Source organism: Vespa velutina, chromosome 13 (genome assembly GCF_912470025.1).
Source record: "Vespa velutina chromosome 13, iVesVel2.1, whole genome shotgun sequence".
Lineage (NCBI taxonomy): Eukaryota > Metazoa > Arthropoda > Insecta > Hymenoptera > Vespidae > Vespa > Vespa velutina.
The window spans coordinates 2,196,076-2,220,131 of NC_062200.1; the positions used below are offsets into that span (position 1 = coordinate 2,196,076).

Sequence of the window (24,056 nt, forward strand, 5' to 3'; positions counted from 1 at the left end):
ATTAAAAGTCCTATCATGGACTTCCGTTTAGTGTTGAAATTTGGGGTGCGCGAAAGGTGTCACCTAGTAGTGCAGTACATGTAGCTGATCGATATTATGACGATCATGTTATTTGTAAGCGGGGGAAAATCCCTCGATCAAATATCATCGAGAGTCATAATCCCGGTTAACTCATGTCACTTCGGATTTCAACTTAGAGTCACCGTTATTTTAACACACACGTAAATGTTCGCGTTCGCGATTGAAGATCCTACCGGGGACTTCGTTTTATTTTTTTAACATTTCTATTAGATTACTTCGCGAATTTGGATAGAACAGTAGAATCTACGTAATTATAAAACACGTGAGTGTCGCGAACGCGATTAATGCGCTTTGATTGTTCGAAATTCGGAAGCACAAATTCAGATGTGCATAATAATCCGTTATGCCTGAGCCGAGGAAGTCGAACGGTAAAGCTCTCTGTAAGTGGGGTCCCTGTAGCTAAGGCTATATACCTCCTGTTAGCTAAGTCGCCCTAGATATCCTAAGCGGCGGAAGGCATAAGGGATCGGTATCGCGGAACGCGGATTTTAGAGTAAATTAGAATCACCGTCAGTCCGTGGGTCTCCACATGCAGCAACCTCCACGTGGTGAGACCTGGGTCGATAGTATTTGCTATGTATTAAAATCTAATGATAAATCACGAAACGCAAGTACTACCGAGCGAATAGCTGCATATTTTAATATATTTTCTAAATCCCTTCAATCTAATTATGATTAAACTATATGTACTAACACTTTACGTAATACTTCTACAGGTAAATGAATAAGATATAATTAAATTCAAAGATAATTTCTTTAAATTTTTTCTAATTGACACAAGTTTATACACCGATACAATAAACGCATGATCCATACCTGTCACTTAAGTCATACATACTTCGAATAATAAATTATTAGTGAATAATTAAATCTCTATTAATCTGTCAGCTTCAGTTAATACTTCTCGAGAATGTTGACTGTTAGATGTTACAACATGTTGAGCTCCAACTATACAATTTTTTAATTCGGTACCTTCTTCGATGATAGATCCATTGCATAAAATACTGTTGTGTATTGCGCATCTACAAATTTGTACAGATATATTTTAGTGTATTCTTTTGTATTCTTATATACCTTTTGTATCATAAAAATATCTTGCCTTTGTTTTATAGTTACATTGCCCATTATAACACTATTTAAAATTCTGGTTTTCGTTTCAACAATTGTGTTAGGACCAATGTGACTAACTTTCAGGGATGTCTTTTCATCAATAAATGCATTTTCATCTATACTACAATTTTGAACTTGTGTACTTTTAACAGTAGCAGATGATGATGTATTCAGGAATAGATCAGATTTTATAATACTAGACGACCAATCCGATATCTGTAATAATATATATTAATACTTTTCATTTCATCTTTATAAAATTAATATACATATATAAAATTGTATATTATTATATGTACCTTAAAATTTGCAAAATGATACATTTGTATAGTGTTAGCTCTTAATCCAAACCCATTATTCATAATGTGAGCATAACATCTAATTATATCATCATGATAAGCTTCTTGTAAATCAGTACTGTGGTCATTAAATGCAGACATTCTTCTTATTAACTCGTCTAATGGTTTTGCAACTGCAAAACGGAATATATCTTCTTTCAAATTTACCTGTACCATGGAAGTATTTTTGTCTTCTGGACATTGCTTAGGTGGTTTTGATAATTGCTTAGTAACTATATATGGAAGAAGTTCACCTTTCAATGTACTAATGTTTCTAAAAAATAAAATACATAAATATATTTATTCGATTAAAGTATTTACTCTCTATTTTTTTATTTATATAATTACTTACTTATTAAATACTAGAAAATCTAAAACCCACTTATTAATAATATACACATGTGCATCCATCAGTTTAGAATACATAGTAAAATTGGTATGTTTCTTGAGAATTTTTTGTGATATATTTATTGTTTCTTCGAAATCTGAAGCCGACGCCAAAAATACTAAACGTCCAGTCTCATTGTCTATTCCCATTAGATCTGTTTCTGGTTTTTGTTTATTTTTAGGTCCTGGAGTAACAAATTCATCTGATATTTTGAACATTGGTAACATTAATGCTGTAATACTCGCATTATGTTTTCTATATAGATTTAATGTTTCAGAGATATCAATATCTGTTATCAAATCACACGATAATACTAAAAAATCTGTGTGAATTTTTTCATGAATAAGTCTAATGGAATCTGCGGTACCAAGATCTTCTGCACCTTGTATTCCTATAATTTCCATTTTAATTTTTAAATCTAATTTATCCAACAACAACGATACATCATTCTTCGCTGATTCTGATACTATTATAATACATTCCTTAAATCCACTACGTTCAAGTAGCTGTAGAGAAAACCAAATCATTGGTTTATTTCCAATAGGTAATAAACATTTTGGTTGACCAGCTGTGAGTTCTGTCATACGAGAACCCTTTCCGCCAGCAAGTACAATTGCTTGAAATTCAGTACAAATAACCATCCTTTATATTTGCTGCAAAAAAATAATTTTTTTAGTTTTTAATATGATATAAAACAATTTACGAACTAATAACGTTCATCGTAAACAATATTTATATTATTTTTTTGTTTCTTTTTAAATTATTAATAACGACACATGAGAACGTTATATTCGCAAAGAGAAAATTTACCAAATACTTACTATCTACAGAATAAATATAGGTTAGCTTTTCATTCTGATGACTCTAGCAGTGAAAATGTTGCGTACTATTACACATTTTAACAAAAATATTTTTTAAAAGAGAGAATATAGATATTTGTCGTAAAATAATTATCTCGCCAATTTTGTTATAACATATAAATATTCCATTGATTATTTTTACTATTGTATTTTATCTTTTCATAAAATATAAAAGTAAATTATAATATTTTATAATACATAAATGAATATTAATCATTCAATTGTTGTTAAAAACGCGGTTACTTTTTCCTTTTTTTACAATTAATTAATTGATTTGAATAAAAGTATAAATTATATTTACATTATAAATAATATCACAAGGTGGTAATGTAGTATCAGTTACATGTGCCATTTAACTCACTTTATATGACCGCATATTTAATACTGTTTAACCTAAAATTGACGAGTCGTTACACTTAGAAACATTGGTATTAAAGAGATTAATTTTGTAAAATAAAAAGAAAATATAAAGTATGGGTGAAAACGAGGATGTAATTAAAGCTGGAAATTATGTGATAGTGAAAAAACAAAAGTACACTAAAGTATATAAGGTGTCATTAAATGGAATATTAATGTTAGGAAAGGATGAAGTAGATATGCAAGAAATAATTGGTAAACCTTATTGGACAACTTTTGAAATGGTCCCATCGAAAAATAATAAAAGATCTTATACATTGAAGACTATAAAAGAGGCAGAATCTTGGAATGATTTAAAGAACACCGTATCGAGTGGTTTAGACAATCGTTGTATCATCAATGATGGTAATTCTCAAAAATTGTCGAAAGAAGAAATTTTGCAACTTCAAGAATCTGGAAAGTCTGGAAAGGAGATAGTTGGTACTCTTATAGAAAATAGTAAATCTTTCTCTGTAAAAACAGAATACTCTCAAGAAAAATATATAAAGAAGAAAGAACAAAAATACTTTCGTTATTTAATAGTATGTAAACCTACTATAGTATCATTACACGAAGTATACTTTAGACAAGATCATACACGTGTAGGAGGATTAAGAATGGATGCTCTTTCTCAATTGTTATCATATAGCGATGTTCAATCGGATGGATTATATTTATTATATGACAGTGGTTCACAAGGATTACCTGGAGCTGCCATATTGCATAGAATTGGTGCAAATACTACAGGATTATTAATAAATATGCATCCTGGAAATATACCTCAGTTAGCTATTATTCAAGCTATGAATTTTCCTAAGGAACAGATTGAAAGACACATAACAGTTAATATTTATAGCTTTTTAAGATTACATTATCAAGGGGAATCATCATTATTAAGTGATATATCTCTTTGTAGAACAGTATCTACTCCTACTACTTCTCAATCTGAAAATAATGAAATATCATTAAATAGTAATAACGATTGTGAACAAGAAATTAAAGTAGAAGATAACACAGAAGTATCAAAAGTTGGTCAAGCTATAGATATTGATAAGACTGAAACTACAAGCAATGGAATGCTCAATATGGATACAATTGAAGTGGATAAAAATTTAATTTTGCAAAATGTTAATGATACAAATGAATCTAAACTTATGAGTGATGTAAGTGAAGAAGAAAAAGTAGAAACAAGAAAAACTTTAAAACGCAAATTAGATGATCCCATTGAAACAGAACCTATTAAAAAACCAAAATGGTTAATAGAAACGCAATATGCATTGGATCTTTTGAAAGGTTCTAAAGCTCGAGGTTTAGTTATTGTGGCCAAAGAACATCCTTTAAACATCGTCAAATCTTTGTTGCCTTTTCTTGGTGCATCTAGACCATTTGTAATTTTTCATGCTTATAGAGAACCATTACAGGAAACGTACATAGCTCTTAAACAAACACAAAATGTAGTGAATTTAAGACTGTTTTCAAATTTCTTACGTTCATATCAGATATTACCAGATAGGACACATCCAGATATTTTAACGAGCGATACAGGTGGTTATATTTTAACAGGATATTTAGTCGAATAATGATATTAATTAGACAATAATTTAATTTCTATATAAAAATAAGAAAATCCATATACATAAATAAGATGAAAATATATATATATATAAATATAAAATTTTCAAAATGTTTTTATGATTTTTGTATAAAAGAAAAGAAAAATCATATAAATACATTTTATACCAATCAAAACACAACAGCTTGTTCTTCCTTTTTTTTTTTTTTCTTTTCTTTTTTATCTATTAAAGATATTGATTAACAAATTTTTCTAATTAATCAACATAAGAATGACAAATTTTTTGTTGATCAAAATTTGAACAATCTTAATATAAGATATGTGCACTTTTACACGTTACAATTTATTTTTAACTACATAACTTACAATGTCGTGTCAGAGACATGATATGCCGATCGGGCCAAACATCAACAAGACCTATCAGAGACGTAGTGAGGTGATTGTGTCAAATGTAAATAAAACGTGAATGAAGAACGTTCAGGCAAACCTGTGAATGGCCCGACGTGTGACATTGTTATCATTTGTGGCATGCGATATAAAAAAATTGAATCGTATGGCAAGGAATTAATGAAAATAAGATTCTTAGGTATACAATTATAGATGAATAATAAAAATATGTTCATATTTCAATTTTATTAAAAGGAAATGAAATATTTATAATTCATAAAAAATTCTTTTACATTTATATCAAGAAACGATGATGATATTTATCCAAAAATCAAATATATTATAAATTTAATAATACTTTCAAAGTTTTATTTAAATTTTCCGTATAATTAATAATATCTGTATAATGAATAATTTAACAAATAACTCAAATCTTCATTTCCTTTTTTTCTCGCATAACGATGAGATAAGAAAAAGGTGACCTAATGACACCGAAGAATTCAAATATATGCAAGATTTTTTTTTTTTTTTTTTCGGTACTTTCGTCCGTATACACACACACACGCACACACAAACGCATACACGCGCATGTGTACATACATATTAATGTATACATATATACATACATACATATTAATGTATACATATATATACATTCACGTATAATCTTTTTAATTAATTTGTTTATAATACATTTATAAACAAATACATTTATCTACATATAAATATAATATATATTTATGGAAGATAAATATTTATGTATTTTTTCTTTTTTTTTTTTTTTTTTTTTTTTTTTATTGGCTTCAGTTCGTTAAGTTGAATGACTATAAAAAATGATTGAAACGTATACAGGTTTTTGAGAGTATTTATGCCACGATCATAGAATGAAGGAGGGAGAACTGTTGTATATACTCAGCTGAGGTAGGTCGATGTAGGAAACTCTTTCTCTTTAGTTTACTCGTAGACGATTTACAGTCGATACACGTATCTTCGTATACATATATCGGTTCTTTTTATTTAGTAAATCGTTTTTTATCAGTTATATCTCCTTTTGCGTATATTTATTTATATATTTTTCTTTTTTCTCTTTTTTTCTCGCATTTTTATTTTCTCTTTACGTTTTCTCTAAACTTTCTACATAGGAACATAAAGTAATAATAATAATAATAATAACAATAATAATAATAATAATAATAATAATAATAATAATAATAGTAATAGTAATAGTAATAATAATAACAATAACAATATATCATAGAAACTTAATAACTGTTAAAAAAGAATTATACATGTCTATTAATATCGTACGTGAGTGCAAAAGGACAATGGAATAATTTATTCGAATCGAAAAACGTTCGTAATACCTCATTGTGTTTATTCATTGATTTTAATTTCAAATGAAAACTTTTAAATCCTAAAACAGTATTTCAATTCCTAAGTTTATTTTGTGAAAAAATATCAAAAGTGAAGGAATTTATTGTGCAATGCGAGGTGATTTATAACATCATCATTTATCAAACGAGCTTGCTTTAGATCAATTTTTTTTTTTTTTATTTTTTATTTTTATTAGTTAGTGTTTGTTCTTCTTCTTTTTATTCTTCAAGAGGATTCATTTTTTCATATATAATTTTCAAGATGTCCGTCAATAACGTTGAAAATGGGAATAGCGTTGTATTGAACATGATCGATGATAAAAATCGCGTAAGTATTGGGGAAATATATTAATCATGGAATTTTTATTACGATTACGTATTAAACAAAACAAAACAAAACAAAAAAATGGAAACAAAAAGAATTAACATTTTTTATTATCGATATCGTTTATTGCGTTCAAATTTAAAAGATCTTGTTATACACACATGATGATGTAGACCAAAAAGTTTCTACAAATGATATTAAAAATCATTTATCATATTTCGAGATTTTTAAAGCTAATTTTTTTTTTTTTTGTTTAGATCGTAAATCGTAAAACTGGGCTGTAAAGTCACAAAATTGAGCTAATTAAAGTCAGAAAAAGGAAAAAATTAACCTACGAAAATTTCGGGAAATATTATGTTACATTAAAAATTCTGATTTTTAACATTACAAAATTAACATATATAAATTAATTTAACCACTAGATTAATCATTCGTATCGTCTAATTAATAATTTCGTATCATTAACGGCATCATTTATATAATTTAGATCTCTTGCATACAATAAAAATAAATAAATAATCTGATGTAAAATTTTTTTTTGAAATAATAATGCGATAAAGAGTAAAGAAAATTTACGTATTTTTCTTTAAGTTTCGAAAAAAAAAGATATATGTTCATATATATATATTTTTTTTAATAATGATTTATAAAATTTTGTTGTTATATTGTACTTTGTGTACTTCACATATCATTAGAAAACGGATATGATGCGTTATAATCCGTTAGAGAAAGGAAAAAAGAAAGCAAGTGTATTCTCCAATTAACAAGGAGGACAACATAGTGTCGAAGAGATTTTCTAACTTCAGTTTACTCCTGAAAGAGATGAAAGCGGATAAAAGGAGAGTTTCTAGACCTATTCATGTTTACTTTCTCGACCTATTATTTGCCAAGTAGCGACTATAATAATTATTCATATAACTTTATAATATAAAACGTATTTGAATTTTTTATCTTTTTTTTTTTTTCAACATTATTATTTCTATATATGTTAATATGTTAATTGAGGGATTATATCATAAATATTATTATTATTTTAATTATATATTTATTCTTTTTTTTTCCTTTTTTTTTTTTTTTTTTTTTTTTTTTTTTATGATTAGACTAGCATCCTCGCACCATCTGGTGGTATATTGACGAAACTAAGATTTCGTTATCAAAATTTCAGCATCTACTGAGATAGCGTACTTTTTTTTATTTTACAATTGATAAACGATACCATAATTTGTAAATGTGTTACTTAGTTTAATGGCACAAATTTAACTGTACAGATATAGTTGTTTGTGAAATGAGGTCATACTTTTTTCTGTGATAATTATATTGTGCTTTACCTGACGCTTGCTTGTGTTCATCAATCATAATTAGGTTAACTTTATGTTTACTTTATTTACATAACAAGTTTGTAGTATTAAGTAAGTAAACAAATATACAACGTTTTTTCTCATACATATATATATATATATATATATATATATGTGTATATATATACATGTATATGTGTATCAAGTTATTAATATTTTTTTTTTATAATTATTTTGTATTAAACAATTTGACAATTTTATGTTAACTATTATTATTTCATATTAATTATGTTAATTGAGAATTATTTGCTCGTACGATCTTCTTTCATTAGTATATTGTTATTTATCGTTAAATAAAACTTTAATAATTATTGATTTATTATTTTTTTTCTTTGTCATCTATATTATTTCACTCTATGTTCAATGTTATTCTTTCATCATATAGTTTTCCATTAAAATTATATAATGTCGATATAGTATGAATATTGTCATAGAAATATTTTATAAATCAAGAAGAGAATTGTAAAACTAGACAGTCAACATTCGTCATTCATATTTATATTAAATCTTTGATAAAAAAATGTTAGAAGATAAAGTTTCTCATAGTTCATATGCTAGAATTTAATTATGATGTAATTACTTTAAATTACAGTTGAGCACTATAATTTATGGAAAACAGTATCGACAATTTTCAACGCATACTTTTTTTTCTATTGCCATATATATATATATATATATATATATATATATATATATGTATTATACGTATATATACATATATATGTAATGGTAGAAAATAAAAATGGAAAAGGAGGAAAAAAGAAATAGAAAGAAAATTATAAGAATATACGTAAGAATAAATACGTAAGAATAAAGAACGAACGCGAATCAACGAACAAACGAACTGTAAGAATGAGTAAATGAGCTATGTCCTGTTACATAAACACAACTGCTAGTAGTTGAGGACAACCGTTAATGATGCGAATATTCACAATCAAAAATCATGATAAAGAACTACAATGATGCGACGTGTATGAAACGATAGATATCGTGTTCGTTAAAGCTGTCATTTTAACACTATCGACCTGATATAAATGATCATTTTGATAATTATAGGTACGTGCACGTACGTATTAAACGAGAACGTTTATTTTATTCTCTTATTTCAGGCTCATACACGCAATATCAAATTAGAAATATTATTGTCAAATAATAGTCTTTAAAAAATGAATTTAAGATTAATTATTAATCATATATTGGTGAATGGATATATTATATATAATATAACTATATTTATATATATATATATATATATGTATGTATATGTATATATATATATATATATATATGTATATACATTATATGTGACATGAATAATGTAGATATCGTCTTTTGATAATTTGCTTAACAGCTATAAATAAGCTTTGATTGATTAATCACGAAACAGCATCACAATTTAATGCTAGCTGACGTGTATCTTCTATGAAAATTATCATATCTTTACATATGTAATATTTCTGACCGTACTACCTGGAATTTTCTAGCATGATTAAACATTTAAAATTATTCAATATTTTTTTCATTATCTGAAATGTTACATTTGATAAGAAACAATAAAAAATTAAAGAATTATCAATAATGACGAAGCACTTTGGCAAAGTAACTCGTAACGTATTTCTGTCGTTTTAACTTTCACTTAGTTTCTCTCTTTTTTTCTCTCTCTCTCTCTCTCTCTCTCTCTCTCTCTCTCTCTCTCTCTCTCTCTCTCTCTCTACAATTTCATGTTTCTTCAACCAACGACCGTGCAGATTATTCATATACAAAATATATCAATCATCTTTATATATTTCAGTATATTGTGTATTAATGAGATGCAATAAAAATACATAACGTTATTTTTAAGATATAACTGCATATTTATATACATGAAATTTAATAATATGCAAATGGCAATATAATAAAGATAAAAATAGTTAAAAAAAAAAATATATGTTATTGCTATATTCATATAAGAAAACACGCAAAAGATAATAAGAATTGGAGAAACAAAAAATAAAACATAACAAGTAGTATCAATGCAGTTACTATATAATTATATTTACAAATACATACATAAAAGAAAAAGGGACAAAGAAAAAAGCTAGTAAAAAGAATGAAAAATATGTATATTAGAAAAAAAAAAAAAAAAAAAAAAAAAACAGAAAAGAAAAATAAAAGTAGGAAATAATAATAAAATAAAAACGGGTTAATATGATTAATAAAAAAAATTCTGTCGTCCTTTTGCAATCACATGACGAGTCTATGAAGAACAGGAAGAAAAAAAAACAAAAAAAAAACAAAAAAAAACAAAAAAAAAAAGAAAAGAAAGAAAAATACAAAACTAACAATAAAAAATTGTCAAGAATTTAAAAGCATCAAATCACAATATATATAATTTAATTGTTTCAATAATAATTGTTAAAGAGAATCGATCATTAGTCAATATATGTGTATAACTATATAATGGAGGAAAAATAAAAGATAATATTAAAGAAAGGAAAAGAAAAGGAAAAAAAGAAAAAAAATAAAAGAAGTGAACGAGGAGAATGAGGAGGGGGGAAAAGAAAAAGGAAAGGAAAATACTTTTCTCATATTGCAGGACGTAGAGAGGGGCAAAATCCATACAAGAGTAGGGGAATCATTGAACCGATTACAGGCAACGTCGATGACGACAACGGCATCGGTGTCGCAAGTCCGGAGTACGAACGAAGTAGTAGTCAATCTTGAAGAGGGAAAAGAAGAAGAAAAACCGGTAGATGTAACAACGTTATCTGGTAGTACGCAGACTGTAGGAAATATACTTGGTGGATGTAGAAACTCATTACCACCAACACGTTGTCAAACAATTGGCCGTTTTCTTCGTCAATTAATGCTAGTCATGCTGTTAATAACATTTATCGCAGTTTCGTTGGCCTTCTTAACATTTTACATCGGCCACATGTTTCTTCTACAACTTTTTGTTGTTGTGATCGTTGCGTACTTTGTTGCTGGTGGTCGTCTAAGATGGTTTTATATTGCCTTTCGTACATTACCACGTGATGTCAAGTAAGTAAATAAAAAATATTCTTTATATGCATGTGCGTTTAGATAGGTCAACAATACTTGGATGATTTTAAAAACTAATTACTTTTTTTTTTCTTTCTCTTTTTTTTCCCGGTTTTTTTCTTTTTTTTTTTTTTTCTTTTTCTCTTTTTTTTTTTTAAGTAAACCTTTTATAATTGTAATAATTAACCAACTAATTATAATTTTTTCTATCTGAAGAAAATAAAAAAAAATAACAACAACAACAACAACAAAAAAATAATAATAATAAAAAGTAAAAGAAAAGAAGATATTAAATTTAAAAATGTGAGGAAAGAATAATCAAATTTTTTAAAAACATTTAAAAACTTTTGACCCACTTTGTGTACAGAGAATATATATATATATATATATAGAATATATATACATATATATATATATATAATGAATCTGTTCTCATACTCTTATTACATAATTTCAATACGTATAATAAATGCATATATACATTTGATAAGTATCATTTGAAAAATATTTATTATCTTTCTTTTATTACCCCCCACCCCTCCTTTTCCAATAACAGTTCTATATATTATTTTTCTTTAACTATATGAAAATCTCTTCTCTTCTATCTTATAACTTGAAATACCGTTAGGCAGCCGGCTTTCTCTGATCGGTCAACATAACGGTTTTATGATTTACAAAAGTTTCATTATTCAATTTCGAATAATCATATTTATTTATTTATATATATATATATATATATATAGTATATATTAACTGATAATTTTCATTTTCATTATTCATAATTGATATAATGACATTGTTAGAATCTTGTATACTCATTCTATCACGTAATACCAATATCATTTACGTTTAGCAATGAGTTCGAGATGTACGAATGGAAAATGTTGGAAATGTGAGAATTCGTTTTGCAATCGAACAGTATTGAATTCGATCGAACGATAAGTTTTTTTTTTCTTTTTTTTTCTTTTTTTTTTTTTTTTTTTTTTTTTTTTTTTTTTTTTTTTTTCAATATTATTACCGGGATTCAATATTATTACATTAGAAAGGAAATATTATTCCATTTTTTTTACAGCATTTTCCTCGTAGCTCTTTGATCTCCCTATTTTTTTTTCTTTCAGTCGTTTCAACAAACAATTTTTTCACTTTCTTAATGTTTGTAAATTATGATTAAAGAATAAATGATTGGTGATTATAAAGTTAATGATGATTCACATGCGTTATTGTTCGTACGTCATTGAGTTAATACAGAATTTTTTAGCCTTTATATTTCTTATGTATTAATTAGTTCTCTTTTTTCTTTTTTTCTTTTTTTTTTTTTTTTTTTTTTTTTTTTTTTTTTTCTTGACTCTTTTTTTACCTTTGCAGAGGTTTGCTAAGATACATTAAACTTCTTTGGTTGATTCGTGGCCATGAAAGAAAAAATAAAAGCGTTGCCGATATATTTCGGCAACACGTTGCACGGCATCCTAATAAAACGTGCATCATATTCGAAGATCAAGAATGGACGTTCCAGCAAGTATGCTAATAATCGATTAATTTTTATATATATATATATATTCGATTTTATATTTATTTTAATTTGCCCTTTCATTTTTATATTTACAGATTGAAGATTTCAGTAATAAAGTTGCAACGACGTTTAAAAATCATGGATATAAAAAAGGAGATGTGGTAGCATTATTAATGGAAAATCGACCAGATTTTGTTGGAATTTGGCTTGGTTTAAGTAAAATAGGCATAATAACGTCATTGATCAATATTAATCTTCGTAAATCATCATTATTACATAGCATCGACATTGCTAAATGTCAAGCATTGATCTATAGTTCTGACTTTGTCGAAGGTATATATATATATATTTCTATAAAGAATTTTATTAAAAGAAATCAATAATGCATATTTATAATTCATACAAATGTAGTCATCGCGGATATTGCTAGTACACTCAATGCAAATATAGCACTCTACAAATATGGAAATGAGACAACTCCAGAATCTACGCAACATTTAAAGGCAAAAAACTTGACAAATATTTTATCAGAGGTTTCTACAGTGTCACCAATACCACAGGACAAAAGTTGTTATCACGATAATTTATTATATATTTATACCAGTGGAACTACTGGTCTTCCAAAGGCTGCTGTAATAACTAATTCAAGGTGAGAAAAAAATGAGACGATCGATAAGGAACAATTCCCCATTTGATGATTAAATCATTTATTCTTTCTTTTTTTTTTCTTTCTTTCTTTCTTTTTTTTTTTTTTTTTTTTTTTTTTTTTTTTTTTTTTTTTTTTTTTTTTTTTTTTTTTTTTATATAGATTTATATTCATCGCTAGTGGAATTAATATCATAGCTAAAATGAGATCTTCCGATATATTATATACGCCATTACCTTTGTATCATACAGCAGGTGGTATTATGTCAATAGGTCAAGCGTTATTACATGGAAATACGACTGTGATTAGAAAAAAATTTTCTGCTAGTGCTTATTTCAACGATTGCGTTAAGTACAAATGCACGGTAATATAATAATTCTTTAATGATTAGTAAATCTTTTAATCGGTATATCCCTAGAAAGAAATATAATGAATATAGTGAAAAATTATCCATTTTTTTTCTTTTCTTTTTTTTTTTTTTTTTTTTTTTTTTTTTCTTTTTTTTTTATAGATCGCACAATATATAGGAGAAATGTGTCGTTACATTTTAGCAGTACCAGTAAAATCTGAAGACAAACAACACAATCTTCGAATGATTTTTGGTAATGGACTTAGACCACAAATATGGCATCAATTTATAGCACGTTTTAATATACCTCAGGTCATTGAATTTTATGGTGCTACTGAGGGTAATGCGAATATCGGTAAGAGAAAATCAAATTAAAAAAAAGGAAAAAAGATTATATAAATACGTGACAGATTTATTTTTGATTGCGAGTAATAAGTCACTTGAAAAATAAGAAGTTTTGTTAATCATTAGATAAAAAAAAAATAATTTTATATATTTCTTTCAGTAAACATCGATAATACTGTTGGAGCTATTGGATTCATATCACGAATTATTACATCGATATATCCAATATCTATTATTAAAGTAAATGCTGAAGGTGAACCAATAAGAAATGCCAAAGGATTGTGTCAAGTTTGTGGTCCAAGTAAGTTAAATTTTATAAAAAATAATCGATCGAATGCTATTACATTTTGTATAATTTTGAATTTTAGAAATTATCGTGGCGAATAAAGTGGATTATTTGGATTAACTGCTTTTCAAACGGTTGTTGTATTGTTTTCTTTTAGGTTTTTATTTTATTTTATCCTATTTTATTTTATTTTATTTTATTTTCTTTGTTCATTTAGACGAACCTGGTGTTTTCATTGGAAAAATTATATCGAATAACCCGACACGAGCATTTTTGGGATACGTGGATAAAAAAGCATCGGACAGGAAAATCGTACGCGATGTTTTCACTAAAGGCGATTCTGCTTTTATATCTGGTATAAATATATATTTATATATATATATATCATAAAAAAATTAATATCTTAATTATGTTCTTGTTTGATTCTAAAGAAAATATTTTATTTCAGGTGATATTCTTGTAGCAGACGAATTGGGATATCTTTATTTCAAAGATAGAACCGGTGATACGTTTAGATGGAAAGGAGAAAATGTTTCAACGTCCGAAGTCGAAGCCATAATTAGTAATTTTATAAATTATAAAGATTGTATAATTTATGGTGTTGAGGTAATTCTAAAAAAAAAATATAATTATTTATACATACATGTACATATTTTCCGATGATTATGAAAGATAGGAATTATACAAATTTATCTCTTGTATCAGGCTATTCATTCTTAAGATTTTATAGTTATATAAGAGAATTATTTTTCTCAAGAATGAATATATATTTATTTATTTATTTATTTTTTTTTTATTTATTATTGTCGAAAAATAATTTTTGAATAATACAAATTCAAATTTTAAAAAATATCTCTAAACAAAAAATATATAATTACTTTCATAATCACTGATTCGTATATCTATATGCATACATATTTTTTCTTTTTTTTTTTACGAGATAATAAAAACAAACTTATAATTGCTATCATTATATAGGTTCATGGTGCAGAAGGACGAGCTGGTATGGCAGCTATTTGTGACGAAACAAACACGTTGAATCTAAAACAATTATCATCCGATATTAAAGATCAATTACCGTTTTATGCTAGGCCTCAATTTCTTCGAATATTATCGAAAGTTGATCTCACAAGTAAATGATAAATAATATAAATTATTCAAATATAATAATTAATTAATTATATTAATAATTAATATATTAATTTCTTGATAGAGTAATTTCTGATCTTCTCTTTTTTTTTTTTTTTTTTTTTTTTGTAGGTACATTTAAATTGAAGAAAAGGGATTTACAAGAAGAAGGCTTCGATCCTAAAAGAATACAAGACAAATTATATTACTTTGATCCCAAATTGGGATATCAGGTGTTAACGAAAGAAATATTCGATGAAATTCAAGGAGGAAAAATTAAATTATAAAATTGTTCCAATAAATGATATCAAGGAAAATCGAGAATAAATGATATTGAGAAGATGACATCTTGGAATGAAATCAGAAAAATGTATTATGTCATATTTTATATATATAATGCTCTTTATTGCTTATATATACTATGATAAATCGATTTGACTTTGCTAAATTTTTACTATTTACCGCATAAATGGAGAACGTCAAACTACTCGTTTCATTTTTATATATATATATATATATATATATATATATATATATATATATATGTATGTATGTATGTATATATTTTACAAATTTCCAAAATTTATTTAGAAAGTAAATTGAATTAGATAATGTTAAAGCAGAGAATTTAATTCATATGACACTTTTTATCCATTTGAATGAATTAATTGATTATAAATGATCAATCCAATAATTTTCTTCTCAATTAATAATCATTTATTCATATTAATAATTAACATAATCGAGATATGTTCATATTACATAAATGAATAATGAATAGAATGACAAAGATAAAATTGCTTGTCATATGAACGTTTTCACAACGTACACCATTATATTATGTTATAATAATCTATATGTGGATATACAGGGTAGTCCAAAATAAAAGGTCAATAACTTCAAAGCTTGTAATTTCATAAATTGTCAACGAATTTTAATTATTAATTAATAAAAAAATAGAAAAAAAACAATAATAATAATTATAATAATAATAATTAAAATTCGTTGATAATACATGAAGTTACAAGTTTTAAAGTTATTACCAATTATTTTGGACCTCCTTATATATGTGTATAGAGATATACCTTCGTCTATTTATGTTTGTACATAGCAATTTAATTTAAATTAAGAAATATAATTTGCCCGACATCCCGGTATACTAATAGCTTTTCGTAACAATTGTAGTTTCCTATGTTTCTGTTTTTTTTCTTTCCTTTTTTTTTTTTTTTTTTTTTTTTTAATATTAAAAAATATTTATCTATATAAGATGTTTCATGAGAGATATAGAGAGGAAGGTAATATTCATATGGTGTAAAGTATATGTATGGGATATTATAACATGGTGAAAATTTTTACTTGTTATTTTTACTTGTTAATTTTTAGAATAAAAGTTTTCTATTTTCTGTATGCAATCAATAATTATACTACTTTTTATTAACTTTAATTAAATGAAACAACAATTGCTTATTGCAATTGATTTACAAATATTTTTTATACGTTTATTTTAATCACATCCTTTCTCAATGACTGTATATGTATATTAAATAAAATATATTAAAATTATCAGAGAACGAGTATTAAAGATAGAAAATATGAAAATAAGTAGATATGAATAAGAACTTACAAAGAGATAGAGAGAGAAAGAGATCATTTCTTTTTATCATCGTTCTAATCTATAAATGAGATATAATATAATAGAAATATATACTTATGCATATCATACATTATATAAATTTAAAAATTTAAGTTGAAAATTAATGACATATATATTATCAAACATTGATTTCATAATAATCCTTATTTAAGAAATATTATCGAGCATTTATACATATTATAAAATTATCTTGACTTATTAATATTGACTATAATTGGAGGATAATTGTATAAGTCACTGATAATTTCATAGTTCGTTAAAATTTCTCATTGACATTTATAAATTTGGTTACACGTATTAGTTTATCAAAACTTTAATAAGAAATTAATAATTTAATGAGATATGTCAGGAAAGTATATCCAACTAATAAAAAACTATAGACTTTGTAATAGTCTAGGTAATGTTATTGTAAAAAAAAGCTCGTATTTATTTTTTACGATCGTAATAAACTTAGTTATACAAAGTTATACCCTTAGGTAGAATATTTTTTTTAACAGATTTGTATGACGCAATGTAATATCTAATTTACGAATTATTAATAATAAATTATTATTGTAATATATTATATATTACAATATATTATTAATAATAAAGTATTATTGTAATATATATATATATATATATTTATGTACATTAAATATATAATAAGTTTTTTCGATCTATTAGCGTGGCAGTAATAACAATGCGCTGATAATATTTATATCAGCAAGACCATTTTTCAGTAAAAACGAAATAGTGCCACAACCCTCCGCTTTATAGTGGCGTTGAAGTAGCGTCGATTCACAGTAGCTTTTAAGGGAGCGCAGCGTAGCTTTCGGATTATACAACTGCACACTTTTCACATAAGGTGACCCAGTTAAAATGGACATCAGGTTACTTCTTGTTTTTGCTATTGTCGGTTTAATGGCCACCGGCTTAACAGCAAGGATCGGATTTTTAGGAAGAATTGCTCAAATACTTTTGGCCGCCACCCTTATCCCATTAACTTGCAAGTTTCATCGAAAGTTCTACGTCATTTTGAAGACACTGCCAAGGGATATCAAGTAAGTACAACCCTCTTCTTTCTCTTTCTCTCTCTTTATTAATAAATATACCTTTATAAGAGATAAGATTGAGTAGGATACGATTAAGGATTAATGTCAAGATCAAAATTAATATTTGATGATTCGGTAATAACTATATATATATACATATATATATATACATATATGTATATGTGTGTGTGTATATATATATATATTAAAAAAAAAAAAAAAAAGAAAAAATATCCCTAAGTTCTATCGCTAAAATATCACATTCAGTCTCGCCATTTCAACTTAGATATTATCGATCCATGCTTTAATGCGACATGTCTATGAAGTCGCATACTTTATAAAAGCCAATTTTCTTATATATATATATATATATTTATATATATATATAAATATATATATATATATATACATATATTACATATAATATATGTTTTCATATTTATATATGAATATATAAATTAATAAGATAAAATAAAATATAAATATATACATTAAAAATAAATTAATATTGCAAAATAAATTTAGAAAAATAAGAAAATGTTTAAACACTTGAGAAAATTATCTGGTGAACTTTAAAGCGATATTTTTAGTTTCCTAACTAATCGGAAATAATGGGACATAGGATGACGAGCTAAAGGCTATCATTCTCGATGACCTGTACTTTTTTTCCTATATTAACTACAATATATACGTATGTATATATATATATATATATATATATGCTTGTATATATGTTTATATTTTTCCCAATGACTTTTAATTTTTATTATATCTTAATCAGAAAATTTATTGTTCCGCTTGTTTATATGTAGACATACACATACATACATACAAAAAGTTGATTTATATATCGAAATAGTTGATATATATATATGTATATATTTTATAAATTCAGGATTAATATAATTATTTAAAAAATATTATTATCATGTTATTGGAACTTTTAAATTATATTATGTACTGATAATTTAAAAAGGAAAAAGAATAAAAAAAAAAGGAATAAAAAAAAAAAGGAATAAAAAGAAAAGAACAAAGAAAAACAATTAAAAAGTACTAACTTTTAACTTAAGAGAAAATTGAAATAGTCGATTAGTGTGCACTTATCGTACCGATAAATATTAATGAATATTTCAGCATATTTTACGCGAATACATATAAAACATTTAATTTGATAAGTAAAAAATAATAATAAATTTCAGTATTATTTTTTTCCTTTTTATTTTTTCTTGAATCATTTGTTTTACACCACGTTAAAACTTTTTATATCATATATAGTAAAATCATTACACAGAAACGTCATCGTTACTTTAGCCTACTCTTACACCGTGGGATTTGTCCTTCGTGTAAATATTTTACGAACACCTGTTTCAATCGCTTTACAATGCCGTAAAGCAGACGAATTTTTTCTATAGTATATATGCATGTATATATATATATAATTCTTTTATTATATAATTAATATATATTTTTTATTATATTTTTAATATATATACATATATATATATATATATATATATATATATATATATATATATATATATATATGATGTGTATTATAAATATACATTAAAAATATATTGAAAATCGTTACTTTGAGGTGACTTAAAGTTTACAACAACGAAGAATTCATATAAATACATATGAAATTCCAGTTTAATCGATGTTTAATTTTTTATTTATTTATTCTTTCTTTTCTTTTTTTTTTCTTTTTTTCTTTTTCTACAGATTCCTCTATCGGTATGTGAATGCTAATCGAGATCTGAAAAGTTTCGTTAGAAATAATACAACGGTTATGAAAATTTTCCAAGAACGAGCACGTCTTTATCCAGATAAACCGTGTTTTATTTTCGAAGGATGTACTTGGACTAACGAAGATGTAAGTATATATATTTATATATATGATATGTCGATAAAAAAATTTTTATGAATACTTATTAAAAAAGTTCAAAGTTGAAAGTTCCAAATTTCAAATTCTAAGTTCTTATAAATAAACTCATATCAAAATAAATTCTAATCAATAGACTCATTTCTTACTATATTTTACAGATTGACAAATATAGTAATCGAATAGCAAATATTTTCAAAGAAGCTGGATATGGTAAAGGTGATGCCGTAGCACTTTTGATGCTTAACAGACCGGAATATATCGCAACTTGGCTTGGATTGGGGAAGATAGGTGTGATAACAGCTTTGATTAATACCAATTTACGTCAACAATGTTTAAGCCATTGCCTGACCGTTGCGAAAGTTAAAAGCATAATTTATACCGAGGAATTTTCTTTAGGTAAATGACAACTTCTTTTTTTTTTTTTATCTTCTTTAGAATAGGAATTAAATCCAGTTCGTAGAGAAAGGAAGAATTAATAAAAAAAAAAAAAAAAATAAAAAAAAAAAAATAAAAAGAAAATAAAAATATTCTCTTGTTTTAGCAATCGAAGATATTTCAGATTCTATTGAAGGAATAATCAAGTATAAACAAGGTGGCAATTTCGAAGGATATAACGGGGATATTAAAAATTTGGATAAACTAATAGCAGATGCCAGCATAAAACAACCAGATGTTGATAATGAACCTGGTTATAAAGATGATTTGTTGTATATATATACCAGTGGTACAACTGGTTTACCCAAAGTGGCTATTGTACCAAATTCAAGGTATGATACTTAATGTTAAATATGATTATTTTATTTTTTAATATATTAAAACGATATCCTATAGATAAAGTATAATTTAGATCTTATAGATAAAGTATAATTTAGCTTACATATATTATTGTATGCATTCCATACATGATGCATAAATCATAGGTATAGTACCAAGTATAATGAACCATTCATAATCCTGTCATAGAAGTCTTACGACTGCTTGCAAATCAGATTAATGTAGATCTAGTCGCTTTACACGAGTCTCAGCATATTAGCTTTGAAAAGCTATTTATATCAAAGAAATTTATAACCGATTGTTTTTTCTTTAGTTTAAAAAAAAAAAAAAAAAAAAAAAAAAAAGAAAAAAGTAAAATAATTATTATAAAGGGTTAACGAAATAAAAAAAAATTTCGCGTTATCCTTCCTTGTCACAATCGATTATCTCAAAATAAATCGTATTAAATAATTACAATAATTATATATTTTAGAAAATAATTATTACATATTAAATAATAATTATTGATATAAGAAAGACATATAAAATAAAATAAGACAATAAAAAAATTGTCTTATTAACAGATTCCTACTCGTCATAACGGCAACTTATCATATGCTCGGATTGAAGAAGAATAGTGATATTTTATATAATCCTATTCCATTATATCATATGTCTGGTGGATTAGTAGGGACAGGTTGTGCACTTACCAAAGGTATTCCAAGTGTTTTAAGAAGTAAATTTTCTGTCAGTGCTTATTGGACTGATTGCATCAAGTATAAATGCACGGTAAGTGTTATAATTAATAAGTATTATAATTATAATTAATAAATATGGTAGATATGTTTATACTATATGAAATAATATATATAGTTATATGTATTAATCATATAATATTAATTCTTTTTTATTTTTAGTTGGCACAATATATCGGCGAAATGTGTCGATATTTATTAAAAGCTCCACCACGTCCGGAAGATAAAGCCCATTCGATTAGACTAATGGTCGGAAATGGTATGAGACCACAAATTTGGCAAGAGTTCGTTGATCGTTTTAAAATCGAACAAATTACGGAAGTCTATGGATCGAGCGAAGGCAATGCTAATATTGGTAAATGATTATTTTATACAAAATTATTTTCATAACTTTTAAATATATATATATATATATATATATAAATAATATAATTCGTTGATTTTTTATACGTACAGTTAATGTCGACAATCAAGTTGGAGCAGTTGGTTTTGTTCCATCAATATTACCTAAATTTCTTCATCCAGTTGCTCTTATTCGTGTGAATCCTGACACGTGCGAACCAATTAGGGGTAAAGATGGATTATGCATACGAACTGAAATAAGTATGTAATACTTAGTTATTCAGATTTTCTATATGTGTGGATGTGTATTATAGGAATGCTAATAAATTATATTTTCTTCTTTAGATGAACCAGGTATGCTAATAGGATTGATAAAACAAGGAAATGTAGAGAGAGAATTTAATGGATATTTGGATAAGGAAGCATCACGAAAGAAAGTAGTAGAGAATGTATTCTGTAAGGGTGATAAAGCATTTCTTTCAGGTAAAATCAAATTTGTTAAAAATTTATAATTGATTCTATCATTTGAAAATACTCACGTATATATTTCTATTTTGTCAGGTGACATTCTAATACAGGATGAATTTGGATACTTTTACTTCAAGGATAGAACAGGTGACACTTTCAGGTGGAAAGGTGAAAATGTTGCTACTGCTGAGGTAGAAGGTGTTATCAGTAATGTTGCTGGGTATAGAGATACAACTGTTTACGGAGTACAGGTTTAATGTTTTTGATATATACGAAATATATTTTATTACGTTTATTTATTTTTAATTGATGAAAGTAATTTAATTGTATATTATTTATTTTATTTTTAAAGATACCTGGTGTAGAAGGAAAAGCAGGAATGGCAGCAATAGTAGACCCTGAAAGTTTAATAGACTTTAAAGCACTTGCTGAGGGTTTAGACAAAGCTTTACCTTCCTACGCAAGACCAATTTTCTTAAGGATTGTCAAAGAATTAGAAATGACAAGTACATTTAAATTGAAAAAAATTGGCCTTCAAAATGAAGGATTTGATCCTAATAAGATTCAAGATAAAGTGTATTTCCGATCAGATAAAGAATATGTCGAAGTTACACCCGAGCTATATCAAAAAATTATATCGGGATCTACCAAGTTGTAATTAGCAATATTTTTCTTTCTTTTTCTATTTTTTCTTTTTTTTTTTTGTTTTGTTTTGTTTTCGTAATGGTGAACTCTATAAATGTGTAAAATTGATTGGATTAGGGCGCATGGATTAGACAGCTTTTTTTACATACGAGAAACCATTTGAATTGACACTAACAATTTATGATCTCGTATCGCACACAATAATTTCATTGTATAATACGTGAATATAATCTCACGTACATATATCTTAAATATGGAATTATATGAAAAAATATAATCCACGATACTATTAAAATATTCAGGAATATGCAGATTCTAAACCTGCAAATTAGTATCGATTTCTATTACAAGAGAAATCAAAATCGTGCAAATTAATCGTGATTTGATAAAAATCAACTTAGTTAAACACTTTGCATAGATAATAAATTAAAGGAAATAAGTATTTTGATGTTAAAGGCGCCACTTTATAAACTAGAAGAATATCTTATTACTTTTCACAATATTTTCATTGATAAATACAGTAAAAATTCAATTATCAAAAATTATCACTTTTTAGATTGTTTGACTTTATAACTTTGAGATCTCATTTTATCTACATTGTATTTATTCACACTAGATACAATATTATGTGGTATAGATATTGTAAAAAAAGATCTCCCTTATTTTAGGAATCATAATGTAAACAAACTCATATAAATAATACATTCCTTGTTCAACATTGAGTCCAATTAAACAACCATCCAAATTTTTAACATTAATGTAAATAGTACAAGCTAAATAAAAAGATCTTTTCTTAAAATTTCTAGAATTTCGATATCATGTTTTTGGTAATATAATTATTAATTATTTTCTTTATAAAAATTTATATTGTTTATATAATTAATATATATAATGTAAGATCTCTTTGATTTAGAAAGGAAGATTTTACTAAAGATATTAAATATATATTGCACAGTATGCTTTAACCTAACATCTGCACTAATAATATATTTAATAAACATTTATTCTTTATGTAAGAAAAAGAATTAAATTAGAATTAA

The 24,056-nt window shown here is 25.6% G+C and overlaps 4 protein-coding genes across 11 annotated transcripts; 3 read left to right on the forward strand and 1 right to left on the reverse strand.

The window, feature by feature from the left end:
- Positions 1–543: 543 nt before the first annotated feature.
- On the reverse strand, positions 544–3,393 carry LOC124953739 (translation initiation factor eIF-2B subunit gamma). 2 transcript variants are annotated; one of them, XM_047505561.1, is made up of 5 exons: positions 3,079–3,393; positions 1,882–2,570; positions 1,491–1,803; positions 1,181–1,407; positions 544–1,103 (listed from the first exon to the last, which is right to left on the reverse strand). In XM_047505561.1, the coding sequence occupies exons 2-5, from the start codon at positions 2,556–2,558 to the stop codon at positions 947–949; spliced, it is 1,374 nt and encodes a 457-aa protein (XP_047361517.1). In that variant the 5' UTR covers positions 2,559–2,570; positions 3,079–3,393; the 3' UTR covers positions 544–946. The 2 variants fall into 2 exon arrangements, with proteins under 2 accessions (XP_047361517.1, XP_047361516.1); XM_047505560.1 differs by having other exon boundaries at positions 545–1,103; positions 2,739–3,392.
- Positions 2,603–4,860, forward strand: LOC124953738 (tRNA (adenine(58)-N(1))-methyltransferase non-catalytic subunit TRM6). The gene has a single exon (XM_047505559.1). It carries the CDS (start codon positions 3,251–3,253, stop codon positions 4,751–4,753), a length of 1,503 nt encoding a protein of 500 aa, XP_047361515.1. The 5' UTR covers positions 2,603–3,250; the 3' UTR covers positions 4,754–4,860.
- Positions 4,861–6,073: 1,213 nt separating this feature from the next.
- LOC124953672 (long-chain fatty acid transport protein 4) lies at positions 6,074–16,964 on the forward strand. Of its 7 annotated transcripts, none has more exons than XM_047505411.1 (13): positions 6,385–6,624; positions 6,769–6,834; positions 10,768–11,213; positions 12,579–12,729; positions 12,819–13,056; positions 13,135–13,372; positions 13,532–13,733; positions 13,881–14,073; positions 14,224–14,364; positions 14,567–14,704; positions 14,798–14,955; positions 15,328–15,481; positions 15,610–16,964. In XM_047505411.1, the coding sequence occupies exons 2-13, from the start codon at positions 6,769–6,771 to the stop codon at positions 15,762–15,764; spliced, it is 2,280 nt and encodes a 759-aa protein (XP_047361367.1). In that variant the 5' UTR covers positions 6,385–6,624; the 3' UTR covers positions 15,765–16,964. The 7 variants fall into 7 exon arrangements, with proteins under 7 accessions (XP_047361372.1, XP_047361370.1, XP_047361367.1 ...); XM_047505412.1 differs by lacking the exons at positions 6,385–6,624; positions 6,769–6,834 and adding exons at positions 7,945–8,240; positions 8,782–9,255; XM_047505413.1 differs by lacking the exons at positions 6,385–6,624; positions 6,769–6,834 and adding exons at positions 7,945–8,240; positions 8,782–9,245.
- A 931-nt stretch (positions 16,965–17,895) lies between these two features.
- Positions 17,896–23,657, forward strand: LOC124953730 (long-chain fatty acid transport protein 4-like). The gene is made up of 10 exons (XM_047505543.1): positions 17,896–18,174; positions 19,891–20,041; positions 20,212–20,449; positions 20,595–20,820; positions 21,391–21,595; positions 21,724–21,916; positions 22,018–22,164; positions 22,249–22,386; positions 22,465–22,622; positions 22,724–23,657. The coding sequence occupies exons 1-10, from the start codon at positions 17,993–17,995 to the stop codon at positions 23,027–23,029; spliced, it is 1,944 nt and encodes a 647-aa protein (XP_047361499.1). The 5' UTR covers positions 17,896–17,992; the 3' UTR covers positions 23,030–23,657.
- The last annotated feature ends 399 nt before the right edge of the window (positions 23,658–24,056 follow it).

Bases quoted from the DNA above. Each gene is read 5' to 3' on its own strand.
- LOC124953730 (XM_047505543.1), top strand. From the start codon at position 17,993: ATGGACATCAGGTTACTTCTTGTTTTTGCTATTGTCGGTTTAATGGCC. The intron at 20,821-21,390 runs GTATGATACTTA...TCTTATTAACAG, and splicing joins GCTATTGTACCAAATTCAAG to ATTCCTACTCGTCATAACGG. The intron at 21,917-22,017 runs GTAAATGATTAT...TTATACGTACAG, and splicing joins CGAAGGCAATGCTAATATTG to TTAATGTCGACAATCAAGTT.
- LOC124953672 (XM_047505410.1), top strand. From the start codon at position 6,769: ATGTCCGTCAATAACGTTGAAAATGGGAATAGCGTTGTATTGAACATG. The intron at 13,373-13,531 runs GTGAGAAAAAAA...TTTTTTATATAG, and splicing joins GCTGTAATAACTAATTCAAG to ATTTATATTCATCGCTAGTG. The intron at 14,956-15,327 runs GTAATTCTAAAA...ATCATTATATAG, and splicing joins GTATAATTTATGGTGTTGAG to GTTCATGGTGCAGAAGGACG.
- LOC124953738 (XM_047505559.1), top strand. From the start codon at position 3,251: ATGGGTGAAAACGAGGATGTAATTAAAGCTGGAAATTATGTGATAGTG.
- LOC124953739 (XM_047505561.1), bottom strand. From the start codon at position 2,558: ATGGTTATTTGTACTGAATTTCAAGCAATTGTACTTGCTGGCGGAAAG. The intron at 1,804-1,881 runs GTAAGTAATTAT...TTTATTTTTTAG, and splicing joins GATTTTCTAGTATTTAATAA to AAACATTAGTACATTGAAAG. The intron at 1,408-1,490 runs GTACATATAATA...ATATTATTACAG, and splicing joins ATCATTTTGCAAATTTTAAG to ATATCGGATTGGTCGTCTAG.